This window comes from Paramacrobiotus metropolitanus, unplaced genomic scaffold, assembly GCF_019649055.1.
Source record: "Paramacrobiotus metropolitanus isolate TYO unplaced genomic scaffold, Prichtersi_v1.0 Parri_scaffold0000015, whole genome shotgun sequence".
Taxonomy (NCBI): domain Eukaryota; kingdom Metazoa; phylum Tardigrada; class Eutardigrada; order Parachela; family Macrobiotidae; genus Paramacrobiotus; species Paramacrobiotus metropolitanus.
Genome location: NW_026570235.1, coordinates 225,340 through 241,519, shown reverse-complemented (window position 1 = coordinate 241,519; position 16,180 = coordinate 225,340). Strand labels below are relative to the sequence as shown.

At 40.6% G+C, this 16,180-nt stretch overlaps 2 protein-coding genes across 4 annotated transcripts; both read left to right on the top strand.

Moving 5' to 3' along the window:
* Nucleotides 1-173: 173 nt before the first annotated feature.
* LOC129584907 (atrial natriuretic peptide receptor 3-like) lies at nucleotides 174-7,230 on the top strand. Of its 3 annotated transcripts, XM_055477327.1 has the most exons (15): nucleotides 174-679; nucleotides 860-904; nucleotides 967-994; nucleotides 1,086-1,411; nucleotides 1,727-1,770; nucleotides 1,854-1,892; nucleotides 2,001-2,087; nucleotides 2,216-2,356; nucleotides 2,459-2,509; nucleotides 2,681-2,854; nucleotides 3,044-3,215; nucleotides 3,342-4,470; nucleotides 4,633-4,671; nucleotides 4,741-4,768; nucleotides 4,854-4,921. In XM_055477327.1, the coding sequence occupies exons 1-12, from the start codon at nucleotides 346-348 to the stop codon at nucleotides 3,473-3,475; spliced, it is 1,575 nt and encodes a 524-aa protein (XP_055333302.1). In that variant the 5' UTR covers nucleotides 174-345; the 3' UTR covers nucleotides 3,476-4,470; nucleotides 4,633-4,671; nucleotides 4,741-4,768; nucleotides 4,854-4,921. The 3 variants fall into 3 exon arrangements, with proteins under 3 accessions (XP_055333302.1, XP_055333303.1, XP_055333304.1); XM_055477328.1 differs by lacking the exons at nucleotides 174-679; nucleotides 860-904; nucleotides 967-994; ... (6 more) ...; nucleotides 2,681-2,854; nucleotides 3,044-3,215 and adding exons at nucleotides 5,425-5,468; nucleotides 5,621-5,659; nucleotides 5,773-5,859; ... (2 more) ...; nucleotides 6,362-6,535; nucleotides 6,792-7,230 and having other exon boundaries at nucleotides 3,490-4,470; nucleotides 4,854-5,185; XM_055477329.1 differs by lacking the exons at nucleotides 174-679; nucleotides 860-904; nucleotides 967-994; ... (6 more) ...; nucleotides 2,681-2,854; nucleotides 3,044-3,215 and adding exons at nucleotides 5,425-5,468; nucleotides 5,621-5,659; nucleotides 5,773-5,859; ... (1 more) ...; nucleotides 6,362-6,535; nucleotides 6,792-7,230 and having other exon boundaries at nucleotides 3,490-4,470; nucleotides 4,854-5,185.
* Nucleotides 7,231-13,438: 6,208 nt separating this feature from the next.
* On the top strand, nucleotides 13,439-15,609 carry LOC129585077 (uncharacterized). The gene is made up of 2 exons (XM_055477594.1): nucleotides 13,439-13,897; nucleotides 14,965-15,609. The coding sequence occupies exons 1-2, from the start codon at nucleotides 13,817-13,819 to the stop codon at nucleotides 15,427-15,429; spliced, it is 546 nt and encodes a 181-aa protein (XP_055333569.1). The 5' UTR covers nucleotides 13,439-13,816; the 3' UTR covers nucleotides 15,430-15,609.
* Nucleotides 15,610-16,180: the final 571 nt, after the last annotated feature.

Here is a 16,180-nt window from a genome sequence, read left to right as displayed (position 1 = left end):
ATACTGAAACCAGCACAGGAAAATGTATTACAAAAAAATGGATGGAATATTGTCTTTACTTCCGTGTAAGACACCCTTCAGCAAAATGCATAATCCGCGTTATTGAGTTATATAGTCAGACAGTTGCCTCTAGCATCGCAATGGCTAAATCCAGATGAGCGAGTTTAATGCAGCCATATACGATCAGGAGGAAAGGGTATTATATACGTGTCAACGGAATTACCGTACCGATAAGACCTGCGCTCATAAGCGAATATAAATCTCTAATAATATTAGGCGAGTTGTTAGGGTACTAGCATTTCGATTAGGGGTAATACGTTTCAAGTTTATAAAGTGCTGGATTAAATGGAATCCTATCGCAGATCATCGTTACGTCTTGTTGTATGGATTTTTCTTTTTACCGGTTTCTCATCGTCGACAGCTCAGGCGAAAATCCTTGTGTTAGAATATTCTGGTTCCGGCAGTGGAGCATTTAATCATGTTCTGGATATAGCGGCAGAACATTTAGGAACCAGCTACTGGACCCAGCTGAATCTAACACGGCTAAGGATTACCACACTCAATCGCAATCCCATGCTGTACTGCGAGGAATTGGAAACAGATGCGGTAGCTTGGATTAGTGAGTTTTACTACAGGCGTAAAGAACCGGACATTTCCGGGCTGGCGATAATCGCACCAGGTAAAAGTTGCCCTTCTTCAATGCAGATTGATCTGTTCGTACAGAAAAATTGTAATCACGAATGTATCCTTTTCGACCTTTTGTCGAACACTGCAGCTTAGTTCAACATAATCAGAATTAGCCGTTGCAGTTACTGTACTCTGTATGTGTTTACACTGAATTATCAAGATCCGTTTGTAGAGATTTGTTTATCGACATCCAAAACCATAAGCTACATGGCTAAAGGTAAGAAGATTCAGAAATGTGTAGTGATGGCATGCTGGTTCTCTATATACCATTTCCTATAGAATGGAATATCCCGGTATTCAGCCCATCGTAAGTAAAAGTGTCACTTTGTGCCAAAACACATTTATTCTACCAGATAAATGCATTCACTCGCAAATCGCTTTATTTACGCTCTTTGTAGCATACATTTTTCGGTTCGAGAGAACGACAAGAGGAGTGATTATTCTACGTTAACACGGATTGCTCCGTTTGACGATCGCGAAATGATAAAGTTTATATACAACGTGTTAACGAAGTTCAACTGTACGACATGTCCGGTGGCAGTGCTGTGTGATGATGATTATGACCGCGAAAATCGTCAGAGACGCTTTACTCTGTCCACGTGTCTTGCGCTGAAATATGGCCTAAGCGATTGGTATAGAATCAGTGCGACTTCGTTTAATGTCAACACCACCAACACGTTGGCAGTTCGACAAACCCTTACAAAAGCCAGCGCGATCGCAAAAGGTATCGCCAGACACCGTACACTGGTTAAATCATTCGATAAGAATTAAGAGAACTAAAGCTAACCTTCTTCTCATGAATGAATCGATAAAACTTACGCTGTTGCTCGGTCGTCACAAATTTTATTTCGTTGCGCTTTGTAGCCATCCGATTCATAATGCTGTTTGAACTTTAAAGTACTAAACGGCTAAAGTTATTGTGTTCAGAAAGCATGCAGCTTAATGCTGATAAGCACATCCCTTTATATTTTACGTCTTTATACTAAATTTTGAAAAAATTAATGACAATAAATACACAATTATTCATTTTTTTATTTAGTCATTTTCCTGGCGATCCCTGGCGACCGGGTTCGAGCAGTCATGGTAAGCCGCAAACTTTGATACGAAATTGTTCGATTAACAAGAGAGTAAATCAACAATAATTGTTACTTTTCTGATTTTCACAGCTAGCTGCATTAGATCAGGGTTTGACCGGGGCCGAATATGTGAGTTCGCACATCGTCAACCAGCTTATCCATTATAAATTTCTGTCACGAGATCATGCGCTTAACTGCAAAAATTAAAACAAAGAGTTCATGGTGTGCTTTATCTAGCTGTACTTCACGGTGCAACCTTGGCACGACACAAACCTTTTCGGCAACGTTACCTGGTTTTCGAAAACCGAACCCGAACGAAATGCGGCAAGTTTAGTTAGAATGGCGCTTTTAAAGGTTTTCTTCCGAAAAGGATTTATTATTCCACAGAAGCTAGCTGACGTTCTGCCTTAGAAAGCGGGAGCTTTAAGACAGTTTCACTCTTTTCTTTTTAGGATGCTCAAAACGCATTCAGTTCGCTTTTCACTATCTCAACGCGTTCCGAAGACACACCAGAATTTTGGAATCTTACCGGCGAAGTCAAGAAATCTATATTATCCGACAAACAGCACGGCGCTATTTGGCCAAAACAAGAGGTAAGAACAGAATATAAAGTTAAATACCAAATATAAAATAAATTTTGGATTTTGTAACATCGTAAGTCATAACATAATGTTTTGTTGTTCTGGTTCTACAAGGTCGATCCATTTGTGATGTCATACTATTACACGCTGGCTATCTTTGGTCAGGTAAGTTGCGCTTCCGTGATATGCATAATACGAGTATCACTATCCAGTTATTAATTCTACAGCGAAGATATTTCAATTGCTGCAAGAAGGTCCTGAATTTTTTTGAATACTAGTAATCTCTTTGCACATTGACATAACCCACCCGTTAGTCGCAATAATTAAATTGAATAGGTTCTGAACGAGACGCTAACAAATGGCGGCAATCTCAGCGATGGAGCGGCACTATGCAAGTTAATGTGGAACCGTTCGTATACGATATTAGGAAACGAGATTGTCATCAACGCCAACGGAGATCGGACTGTGGACTGGGTCGTCAGTCAAATGGACTCGGCTGGAAATTTTATGGTATGTTTAGCTAGTTAAGCGTTACGAGTGTTATGCGCAATATCTAGAATAGGTACAGAGTAAGTACACACTACACAGCTATTTGCAATGCAGATCTTGTCTTTGCGGCAAATTTAGCAAGCACTGCTTGCAGCACAAAAGGTTGCACTATTTGGTAACAGCTTATCAACTCCTGAAGTTTGTGTACAGCCCGTCATGGAATACTCCGCTCGGGACCAACAATTCCGGTCAAGTCGGGACCCCGTGGGTGGCAGTGTCCGGCAGATTGTTTGGCCAAATAAGCGAGCACGTATGCCTGTAAAAGAGGGACCTTTGAAATGCGATTCCGGTGGGACGAATGATGGATGCACAGTTCTGGATGGTGGGTTGAAGCTAAAAGCTTGGTCCACATAAATTATTAAATATCCAAAGCATTTATGGATACATGTATTTGCACCACGATATGTACTCGTACATACACTTTAACGCATATGATTACGCTTTTCAGCTTCTACGGAGCAGCCGGCAAGTCAGCAGCCAGGGACATCGATGTTGCTGTATACTGCACTGAACTCCACCGCGGAATGGTTGTCCCGTTTAGTTCCAATACTGCAACAGTTCCGGCAAGCTCTTCGGATTTGAAACTTTGTGTTTCCATGACCTGACACATTTAATAACGCTTTCGGAGCTGTAACCGTTCAGCTTTATGTGTAATTCAGTTTAGAACGAAATTTTAACAGCAAGACAATTTTGCCAAAATGTATTCTTGAAAATGCAGTATTATCTGTGTATCACACCGCTTGACACCGAAACAGCAATGTTTCGGCAAACATAAGCATTTAACATTTAAAACTGCTAACGTATATCCAATATTACTCATAAACATTGTGCCAGAACCTAAAAAGTTTTCAGAAAAAGCGCTGTGCACATCAATTTTCTTTATGTGAGTTATGCTATAACAGCTCTGAATGCACAATTTGTTACGGAAAGGATGGTCGGAATAATGTTTTTACTTCCTTGTGATAGCCCTTAAGCAAAATGAATATTCTGCGTAATTAAATTAGTCAAAAAGTTGCCTCTAGCCTAGCAATGGGTAAATCCAGACAATCGACTTTAGTGCAGCTTTATACGATTAACAAGGAAGCGTATTTCTTGTTGCCTTTTCGATGGAACTGCTGTTCTGGTAAAACTTTGGGCCATGTGCACATGTACCCCTTGTTAAGCAAAGTCTGTGTATGTACTTCGGCTTATAATTCAAGGCAATAATTTTAAAGTACACGAAATGCTGGAGCACATGGACTTCTTTCGAAGCGCATCATTATGTCTCGCTATCTGTTGGGCGCTTTTTGACGATTTTCCTTCGTCGGCAGCGCAGTCCACGATCGCCTTGTTAGAATATACTGGGCGCGGCGATATCATATCCAATCCCGTCGGTTTAAGGGCTGTTTTGGATGAAGCAGAAGACCACCTACGAACCAAGTATGGATTTCAGTTGAATGTAACACGAAAAACGTTTAACATATACCGTAGCAATCCCACGCTTTGTGACGACCTGGAAACAGAAATGGCACTTTGGGCCGGTCAGCTTCGCTACAATGAAACACTGGACATCGCAGGCATGGCGATAATTGGACCAGGTACATTTACGGTTAATATAGGTAATTTAATACACTACCGGTAATTCAATATAGGTAATTCAATCAACTAGATAGCTGTCCAACACGCCCATTTTTGCGTCAAAATTCCGGCATCCTGCCTGGAAATTGTAATCTAACTAACCATAAGTCAGTTTTACGCAGATTGTTTGTGGACGTCATCTATGAACTACATGGCGAAAGGTATGCGTAAGAAAAAACTTCTATATAAGCATCTCACGCCGTGTTTTATACGTGTAAAATTCGTTGTAGAATGGGAAATTCCAGTATTCGTCCCATCGTAAGTCAAAGTGTCACTTGTGTAAAGGCATACATAATCCTGCAACCAAATGCATTCCCGCGTAAATTATTCCACATATTCGTAGGATGCATTTTGCGAATCGAGGAAACAATAATAGGAGTGACTATTCCACGCTAACGCGGGTTGCTCCGTTTGACAATGAGGAAATGGTGAAGTTTGTGTACAACGTATTAACGATGTTCAACTGCACGACGTGTCCGGTGGTAGTGTTATGCGATTACGATTATTATCGGACGCGAGAAAGCCTTCAGGGACGCTTTATTACGTCAGCGTGCCGTGCGCTGGAATCTGGCCTTCACAAGGGAAACAAAATTGATACAAAGTTGTTTTTGGTCAATACCGCTGACACATCAGCAGTCCAAGAGATCCTGATCAAAGCCAGCGCGATTGCAAAAGGTATTGCCGCAGTACATCAAAGAAAATCAGTTGAAGTAAATTAAGCTGTGCTACTTTAAGTGTTAAGCATTGCTGCTTTATTCTGGTTATGTTTTATGCTTATGCTTTCGGCAGTTACTCTTTGTATTGCGAAATAAAGCGGATTAACATGCAGTATCTTCGTTTTTCCCCTTTTTTTGTGAACATTTTTAAAGAGGGCGATAAGTATGTAAACACTAAACAGTGAGTATGTATTTCAGTCATTTTCCTCGTGGCCCCTGGCGACCGGGTTCGCTCAATCATGGTAAGCCAAAAACTGTAATATCCTGCACGGTATACGGAGTTGTGAAAAGATTGAGATTAATGAAAGAATGAGATTCTGAAAAGATCGAGATGCAATCTGTAGTTCTATACGGCTACAATAAGTAAAAAATAATGCTTTTTTCGTTTTCACAGCTAGCGGCATCAGACCAGCTTTTAACGGGGAAGGAGTATGTAAGTCTTAAAACGATCATCCAGTTTACTCCTCTGAAATACAAAGTAGCTCGTTACTGGGGTCACAGTTAACGATCAACATTAAAGAGTTAATTTAATATTCCTTTATTTAGCTATACTTCGCGGTTCAACCTTGGCATGAAACAGAATTTTTTGGCAATGTAACCTGGTACTCGGAGACCGATCCCGATCGAAATGCGGCAAGGCTGAGATGTTTTACTATAAAGGATTATTTATTGCTGTATACGTATCGTGGTAACTGGTGACCTTAAAACGGTTTCGTTATTTTAGGATGCTCGCGCCGCATTCGATTCGCTTTTCAAAATCTCAACTCGTTTTGAAAATACACCAGAATATCGCAATCTTACAAGCGAGGTCAAAAGGGTATCCGAGGAAAAGTATGGCTACAATTTTTCCCATAAAGATGAGGTAAGCACAAAATATGTAGCTGACCGGTTCTTATAACAATGCAGCATGATGATTTGTAATTGTAATTTTACAAGGCCGATCCATTTGTGCTATCGTACTACTACTCGCTGGCTATTTATGGTCAGGTAAGTCGAGTTGCACCTTTCAGATTATGTAACCCCTCATGTAAATAAATTTGGTTATTTCATAAATGATGTTAAAAAAATTAATCCAGAACTGCTGGTTAAAAAATTAAAATAAATCCATGTATACCCATTTGATGCTAAAAATTAGGTTCTGAACGAGACTTTAGCAAATGGCGGCGATACTAGCGATGGACCGGCATTGTGCAGGTCCATGTGGAACCGCACATACACCGTGTTAGGCAACGATGTCGTCATCGACGCCAAGGGAGATCGCAGTGTGGACTGGATTCTAAGTCAAATGGATTCCACCGACAAATTCAGGGTATATAATTACTGTAATTAACCGATGTAAACGCCATATGCAATATCGTAGTTCGTAGTATTTGTGGTGTTTATACAACATCGTAGTATATCGTATTGTACAATACAAGTATGGTATATCGTTGTATTTGCGATGTGACTCGGAATTTCTGACACTTTTTTTTGTAAACTTAAGTACTGCTTGTGGAACACGAAAGTGCACTGTAAAAACTCATTAATTTCTAAGCAAGGGAAATTCTTGTATTATGCATGTGCAGCCCATCATGGAATATTCCGCTCGGAGTGGACTGCTTCAGCCCCGTCGTGACCCCGTGGACAACAGTACTACTCAGTAGTATCCGAGAGGTTTTCTGACCATATAAGAGAAAAAGTGCGCCTGTAAATGAGCGGCCTTTGAAATGTGGAACGAAAGACGGTTGTACTGTTTCCAGTGGTACTTGGATAACGATACGCATAATAAGCTTTGACGTACACCTGTGCAGCAAACTTAGTGCTGCTATGATCGTATTCGCTTATCGAAATTGTTCTTATCCCACTTTTATGAATTAGCATTTTAGTTCAGAGTGCATTGTAAGCATTTTTCTTATTGAAATTATATAAAATTCTAAATAACGCGCCGCTCCGTATACAGCAGTACTCTGTCGGCGACAAACTTGAACATGTTACTGTTATCATCATAAACGAATGTTGAAAACAAAGGTCAAATGCAGCTTGAATAGTGAAGATGCTGCTTTTGATTTCAGTCTGCCAGGCCTTAACACCACAATATGAATGTCCAGTAAAACGACCGGAACTTATGTAATCGATGATCTTTCAATATGATTCAATATTTTCCAAAACTAACGATTTTTAGTTTAGCTAAGACACTTAGCAAAAATAACTCCTGGTAACATGACTGCAGATGTTCAGCATTATCTTACGAAAACGTGGATACAGAATAAAGAGCGTTGGTACAATTATCACGTCCTTAACCATGACGCTGCACATGAAGTACAAATATTGGCTTGGTGTCAGATAACCCAAGCTATTGAGAGTATTCCACACTGTAATCACAGTACGGAAGAGCAGATTAAGCAGCATATGAAGAATAATATGATACGACGCTCGGACGATTTCAAAACACTCTGAATCCGCGATTTGCTGGTGCATGAATGATCGTTCTGGAACATTATCGGGCGGTTTCAGTAATTTACGCTTATTTCGCAAACGGGCACCAAGAATTATAATACGCAGTTGGAAAATAAAATTTAAGGTGCCGCATGTTGCATAGTTGACGATAACGAAGACAATCCACCATGTTTCCATACAGCGGAAAACGGATAAACCGATTTCCGGTTCCCAGTAGAATTTGTCGTGGTTCCAGATGAAAACCCACAAGTAAATGGTTAGGTTGACGAAGATGGCGCTAAGGTCCATCGCAACGGCTAAGTTACTGGTGACATTGTTGACGTAAAACACCGGAAACTCCACGCTGAGCCATCGGTCACAAATAACCAATAGCAAAAGCGCATTATGGCAGGCGTTGAAAAAGGTCACACTTGTGGTCAGTACCTGGCCAATCCAGGCGGCAGCATGAGGAAAGATGCAGCTGATAACGCCTAAGTTAAGTAAAATGACACCATAGGCTAACTGCGAGATACAGCTGGAAACGTGATGGATAACGGAAGGCGGCAATGTGGTTTTCCATTTATGGAAAACGTACAGGCACAGGATATCCGAAACGGTATTTAGTGATGCATAGAAGATGACAATTTTGGATGTCGTTGTGCTAGAGCTGATTGCAGTCAGTGTAGTATTGTCGATCGTGTGGAAGTGCGATGCTTCAGGCAGAAGAAATCCCATATTAGTGGCTCTGCCAAAGGTCGACCGGCACTGCACTAACAATTTAGGTTTACGACACATCAACACCAACAATAACGAAAGAAACGGCAACAAGTTAAAAATTATCTTGTGCTGGCACTGCGACCAAGATGCAGCTAGCGGCATGCAGTTATTGCTGTTACCGTTAGTAATCGCTATGTGCACAATATCAAACCAAATTTCACTCTTGGTGTACTCCGCTTTAATCTAGAATGGCATTCCGCACAATTTCACGATTTGTATGGGGTGTGGTCTGATACAGTATACACAAGCTTGGTAAACAAAATTAGTGCAACGGAAAAGAAACGGAAATTGGCTGCGCCGACGGCGGACATCAGAGTATGTCAGTAGGCTGAGTAGAGTATGTATACACCTACAGAAGCCACTTTGTATTGTACGAAAATTTAAAAGTATATAGATATGAGGATACAGCGCACTTGTGCTGGAAGAAGAACTACGTCATTAATATAGCGTTGTCGGTCTATGCAGCACTAATTACCAAGTGAATTAGTAAACACAGTTATTTGTAGCACCAAGTTCTTGTAAAACGTATAAATTTGGCGGTAGTACTGCTGTTTCCGGAAATTGTCTGTGTCGGCATTATGTGTCTAAGTATTTTGCATCAAGAATATGGACAAATTTAGTATAAAATTAATATCATATTGCCGCCTGAACACTCACTTTAATAAATAGCTAGCTGCAGTTGTAGAACTGCCAAAAGCACGCGAGCTTGCCGCATTGCCAAGCCCCCAAAGTGTCTCAGCACAGAGTCATTTATTTCAACGTTAACTGCACTCATTTATAAATTCACTTGTTCAACGTTCTTCATATTTTCATGAATGAAAGCATGTTCATACAATTTGTGCCGGTTATAAATAAGTTTGTATCGTTTCTTGATGTTATATAAACGGTTTTCGGAATAAATTACAAATTTTAAAATTAAAAAGTCTTATACTGCTATGACAGTGCAGTATTACCTTCCGGAACTTGTCGCCAGCATAGTGTGCAATTATAATTTATCATGTGTATCTGTAGAGTGAAGACTGGAAGTCTTGAAGGCATGCCGCGTTCGCGTGTCGCGACTCATTTGTTGAGTATCTATATTTCCGATACATTTTGATTTGTCGCTGATTGACTTGAACACAAAAAATGCATAGATTATCTTACTTGTGCATTTAGCTTTGCAACAACCTGCACAGGTACACGTATACTTACATTGCTGCTGTATCTTTTAAGGACCAATAACAAACAGTACGCTAATCGATTCATTTTTTGCATTCCAGCCTGTCTGCTGCAAATCAAAACGTATCGTGTAAAAGTTCTCAGTATTCAGCGTTAGGCCGAAGTTATGTAATCTATCAGACCTTCTGCTAACCGACAGGGTTTACGAGCAAGCTAGCAAGGTAGGAAATAGGAGGACAAGGAAGTATAATGGCTACACAAATGTGTCAACGATATGCGAGGGAGCGTATTCAGTGTCACCCGTTGTTTTAATTTAAAAAATAGTGGACGCACAGCCCTGACCCGATAATAAATGCGCCCGGAACTGAGAGACAACTGGCCAATTTGATGCAAGAGCCAATGACCAAGCAGAATTTTCACTAACCATTATAACAGCCATGGCGCCGGTAGTTTGTTTTTTTGTGCCGCCATGGTACTAGTATATGCCACATCTTTATATAAAAGGTCGACTTGTGTATACTTGTACATCCGTATTTACGTGTAGTTAATGGATTATAGATACGTACCTCTTATTGCAGCATGAACATCCATTTCTGCAATAGACGAGTGACCTCTGTTTATCTCCTACGGTAGTTGTAGTACACCTTTGTATACCAATACCGATATAATGCTTGTTGTTGATTGTTGTCTGTGATTTTGTTCGCTGCAGCCTCGAACACGAGAAAAACTATCCTTTTTTTACGGACCGTTGTCCACTTTAGGTTTACATGTTGCTGTAGATCTTTATTTGCATCTGAGAGCAACACCTTTTCTGTCATACTTGTTTGAATTGCCTTGATATTAAATTGTGATCTACAATGGGAAAAACCAGTCGAAGTTTGCTACACATAGTCATCAGCACCATACCGGCTGCGGCTCTTTTCACACTGGTTATCATTGCTGGCTACTTTGGTCCTTTAACGCATCTCGCGCCTCCAACTCTCTCGTCGCAGTTCATCCAACTACACTCTAAAATCTCATCCAGTAGCGAAGGCTTGAACAGAACCAGCCAATCAGCAGTGGAATTCCTGCCTAGTCAGATTGATGACATGGTGTTGCCCTTTGATAGCCAAGCCACCCAGATGCCCATTCACTTAATACGCTTCTACCGGCAAACGCCCATTAAGCCTAACAACAGCCTGTGTTGGATGGAGTGTCTCAGTTTGCTGTCCATGTTGACGTATATACAACCATCGAGAGTGTATGTCCACACCAACTATCCGGATTTCTGGCCGTTTGATTCATGTGATGACCTTATCACGGCTTGGAGTAAGGTCAAACTGGTATATACGCGACGTCGATTTGTGGTCAACGGAAGACGGTTGAATTCCACGGCAAAATTTTTGGCGCATGAAGCTGATGTTGCCAAACTAATTACCCTGTATAAATACGGCGGTATTGCGGCTGATTTCGATGTGTTTTTCCTTCCGAACATAACAGGTAACCTTTCCGACTTCACAAGAAAATACCGGCTTCTTCATGAATTATTTTGCAGATCTTCTAGCAGTATTAAAGCAAGGTTACGAATGTATCATTTCCAAAGAAGAGATATATATGAGAAAAATGAATGCCGGGTTTATCGTCTGCCAGCGCGGATCCAACTATCTGGCGGATATTCTGGATGCTTACGCTAGTGACTATCGCGCCGGTGAATGGGTGTACAATTCCGGTGAAATACCCTGGAAGATCTACACGAGCAAGAAGATCTACGATAAAAACATCTACGTTGACAACGAACTTATTAATAACCCGGGACCGGACAGTGGAATCTGGCGGTTCATTTACGGACCGGATAAGGTCAACTGGCGCAAGAAACCCGCTGTCCACTCGGTTTATCACGACTGCAAATATAGTGCGGTCAATGCTACTGCAAAAAACACAAGTTTTGCCGAGTTGCTCAATTTTATACAAGAAGATACGTTGAATCGTACGAAATCACATGTATAAATTTAGAAACGTTTTCTTATTCTTCAAGCCAAATAAAATAGCGTAATTGTAAACCCGATTCTCCTGTACGTATTCCTCTGTACATGTCGCGGTAGGCGAAACTCATGGTCAAAATTTTAATCTTAATGATAAACAACATTAGTAAGAAATGAGACAAATAGAATTGCAATCGCACATTTGTTAATACAAACTTGTAGTTAACAGTAGCAGTAGCTTTAGTGGCATTGTTTGCTTGGCCATTTTTATGGTTAGTTTATTGCACAACATGAGAGCTTAATTGTGTTACCGCAAATCATAATCCGTTAATAACCAGGATAACCCAGGAAGAAATTGCTAAAATGATAGCTGCCGAGACAACTTCAGCGCATTAGATCAAATTTTTAATGGCGTTGTATTGTACAAGTGCTAACGCCTTAACGGAAATACAGCGTGCAAAGTACTGGGACACAGTCATAAAAAAAGACGTTTGATACTTTTTTAGCTCTTTTACTTTGAAAACTGAAATTTTTGAGCGCATAAATGCAGCATCAAAAAAGGTCATACTGGAGCAGGTACTCATGATCCCAACTATTCCCAACTACCGACAGACATTTAGCAGAACAAACTCAAAAAAGGGTCCCACGGTAGATTTGCACGCAAAGCAGACCTACACAAACGGGGATGAACCATGCCATGTAATATAGAAGGCAGATGTAAGAGAACGCAAGATTTCAAGAATCGATCCGCATTTATCGACTTGTAAAAATAATATTTGATAACAGCCGATATTTCTGTCTGTAAAAGATGAGACGTCAAACCACCTACATCTTGCTGGCAGTACCAGCGATCGAACCATCGTAAAGACGGAGCGTACACCCATCCAGGTTTGTGCTTGAATAAATAACGTTTAACGTTGTTTGCCCCGAGAGCAACCTTAAATGGGCAACCTTTTCTGGTTAACTAGAGCAACATGGAAACCTGTGTAAATCTGTTGACTCCCTTTTGCCTGCAGATACATGTATACTTTGAAGTATAGCCACGTCATAACCGTATGGTACTTCTATACAAATACGGCCCATTACAGAGTACAGATACTGTGAAATCAAAATGTTATTTCTCATAATATATCGTAAGTTCGTAACGCCTTTCTCGTACATCATAATGCTATTTTTTACGTGCAAAAAAAATAGTAAAATGTAAAAGGAGAGACTACATTTTTATTTTGGGCAGGTGACCTTTAGTTTCCGTTTGCCATTCAGTAATTATAGCCCAGCGCCATTTATATACTAAGTGATTGTACAACATGCGGTTTCAAATAAAAGAAACGACTCGAGAGACACTAAATTTTCCTTCGTTTATGTTTTTTACAACGTTAGGATGTTCGAATTACCGTACGTAAATCGATACTGTACGAAGTAAAACTCGACATTATTGCTGGCAGCGCATAACGACTTCGACTTTTGTAACCCCAGAACAAATACTTTTACAACAACGCCCTTGTCATTTTACACGCTCCATAAAACGGAAGACGGACCGGTGCTTCCCGTGTAAAAAAAAACACTTAACCTACACCGTCATCCAGCGCGCACTCCATCCACTACAATCAAAAATTGGCTGCATATATATTGATACAAGAGATTAGCGCACAGCGGGATATGGTGTAGCGCACGCACCCCGATGTTCCCGTTTATATTACGCTAGTATGGTACCTACTGGGATCAAGAAAATAGGTCACGTGTACAATAAATCGTGGCGCGTACCTTATAACAACCGGCAGGTGAACAAAATACCATCGGCGCTGAACCTACATTTATTTATATGTATTGACGTACCGTGTATTGATTAGCTACCAATGCAGCTTCTGCAGCTCGCGTAAAAGGTTATCTGGCGCTCCCCCTACGCTTAACGCCGGGGAAGATACAATAACATACAATCTCCGCAGCGCGCACTTGTCGATGGCACCATCTAAGTGTCTGTTATGGCTGTATAATTGCTCGTATATTCTTTATAACGACTGGCACGCAATATGCAGCTGATTTACTGACATTCCATATTATGACAGTGCTCGAGGCGAACACCACCCTGTGGATGCGCGCGTATTTGCAATTAATTGTGGTATTCTTGTTGTAATGGTTTTTGCGTTCCATCATAGTACCCGGAGGAAGCGCGCAGGGCAACTGGGATGCGGTGGGGAAAAGTGTCTGGATTTACAGGTCGTCTCATGATAATGTAGAAAAATGTGGAATCCGTGATGAGAGGGTGATGTCTGAGCCGGATGGCGGTAATAAAATCGCGCTTACCCGATATTCTCTGCGTGTGCAGTTTCCTGTATTTGCTCAGTCATCTTCTGTGCATGGTAAGCAGCAAACTATCCTGTACAATAAAAAATTTCAGCTAGCGATTGTTATATTGCCATAGTATAATAAATCATGAAATACAGTGTTGTTTTACTTGCTTACTACTTTTTTCTTATTTGTACGTGAAAATTTGCTGTGTAATGTAAAGCTTTGTACAATGATTTTTTGAAGACTTTGTAGAATGCTTTGCTCTGCTAGACAGTAACTGCCTCTAGAAAAGGCAGAATCAAAATTTGTTATATAGCGCACAGTAAAAGTTGTTGTGAATTTGTTTATAGTTACAAGTGTAATGAGTAAATATTATAACGATTCATTTAAGCATCGTGAGTGAATTTTAATGTAAGCAGATCCACTATGTAATGACGGGCACGTTTAATTGCAAATCATGAGAATGTATTTGTTTTGTCGAAGAGCGTCACAAAATGGTTTAAATTTACCATGGATTTTTAATCAGATCGCAATGCCACCCAATGTTAAAGTAGTAAAGTACGGTTAAGTAACTTGTAATTGAATATTGCTTTATGTCGTAGTGTGATGGCTTTACACGAGATCATCCAAAGTTACACGAAATTAAGTGGCTCATTTTAGATTACAAAGCGTTCAGAGCGGTACACTACAAGCAGTGAAACTACAGATTTATAAGCAAAACTTTTTTAGTGTTTTTTTCAGTATTTGACCGTGTTCCTTGTTGGTGAGATTTCCTGCAGCACTTTTTGGTGGATGTTGAATATAGTAAATAAATAACTTCAGACTAAGATTATTCGATTTCCGGGGAAGTGTATATCTAACGACTTTCTAATAAGAACAACAATGCACCCCTGCACTTTTTGGTAAAAATGAGTACATGTAAAAAGCTAATTTTTACGATTAGCTTCATGTACATATAATATTATATGTACACTGATAAATCTCTGGATCAAACCACACAACGACGTCATACAGGATTTTCATAATGAGTACGTGATCTGCTGGTGCAGCAGGCAAATGGTGCATGGAGAACGAAGAGCAAAAATATACATTTAGCGCCATGTCACTTAATTACAATAATATCGGCTGATTATTCCAGAGTCTGGCGTCCAACTGCTGGGGTCACGGCTGCTTGACCTCTCTAGTGGATGTCACTGATTTCATGGATCCCGGTTGGATTCTTCTGGACGGCATCGCCCTGCCGGTACTGCAGTTATGTGCCTGTGGGGCCCTGCGGAAAGCCCGCAATCCATTACCCGGCGAGAAAGTGGACCCACTCGGATTCGGTGCACTCCTTTGCCTGTTCCTCTTCTCCATTACGTACATGACCTCTACGTTGATCTTCAGTATGTGGATGGGCAATTGGAATTTGCACCGGGTGGCATTGCTTATCTTTCTGTCGACCGGCGTGATGACCATCACCACGGCGGTGCTGGGAACGATGCGGCGCAGTGCCCATGAGCGGATGCCCGGCAGTCGGATTAATACGTTCGAGGGGGCGGTAACAGCGGTGCAGAATCTGAATGCGGATAATTTGGTGGTCCACAGTGCACGGATGGTTTGAGAATATATGTTCAGCTGGTTTTTCCTGTCAGTATTTTGAAAGGTCGCTGTATCGATTTATTTGCAGTATGCTCGTTCAGATCCTCCAATACTGATGGATCTGCATGTGTGAAACTACGCTTGCCAATTCAATTAAATTGTTGCTTTATTGGGTGTGCGGCGGTGTGCCATACATATCATAATTATGTCGTTATATAACAGAAAAAAATTAATACATTTTAAGTTACCACGTAGAAGTACATATTTATTATAATAAATAAATGCATAATATACGCATAACGAACAATGTACTATTAATACATATTTAGTGTAATAAACTGCAATATACACAACTGTTCTGCAGTTCACAGGCTGACCAAATATGAGTATCCTGCATCTTCTAACGGGATGTTGAAAAAGATTTTTTAGTGCATATGCATGTGCACGTTTCTTTTGATGTTGAAGTATTGAAAATCTATCACATCCTGGCGGGCATAAACACTCAAGAAACCGGAAAATCGGGTCATCTGCAGGAAACGTGGGCGCAGCTTGTTATTGTGTTGATCAGGTTAATGACGCACAATTTGAATGTTTTCGAAGAATGCCGGCAGCCGCTTCGAATGCACACCCTCAGTAATTGATCCTTTCTGTATGCATGAATTATTCGGGTGCTCGTCTGTAATTTTAGCCTTTCTTCAATTCGCAGTTCTTTCACTAAATATAGTACATGCTGTAAACACGACACATCCTGGAATCATATCGTCGTCGTCAAA

What these genes read in the sequence shown, in the direction of transcription:
- LOC129585077 (XM_055477594.1), top strand. Translation starts at nt 13,817, where the DNA reads ATGGCGGTAATAAAATCGCGCTTACCCGATATTCTCTGCGTGTGCAGT. An exon ending in TCAGTCATCTTCTGTGCATG is followed by an intron (nt 13,898 to 14,964) that starts GTAAGCAGCAAA and finishes TGATTATTCCAG; the next exon opens with AGTCTGGCGTCCAACTGCTG.
- LOC129584907 (XM_055477327.1), top strand. Translation starts at nt 346, where the DNA reads ATGGAATCCTATCGCAGATCATCGTTACGTCTTGTTGTATGGATTTTT. An exon ending in CATAAGCTACATGGCTAAAG is followed by an intron (nt 905 to 966) that starts GTAAGAAGATTC and finishes CATTTCCTATAG; the next exon opens with AATGGAATATCCCGGTATTC. An exon ending in CTATTTGGCCAAAACAAGAG is followed by an intron (nt 2,357 to 2,458) that starts GTAAGAACAGAA and finishes TGGTTCTACAAG; the next exon opens with GTCGATCCATTTGTGATGTC.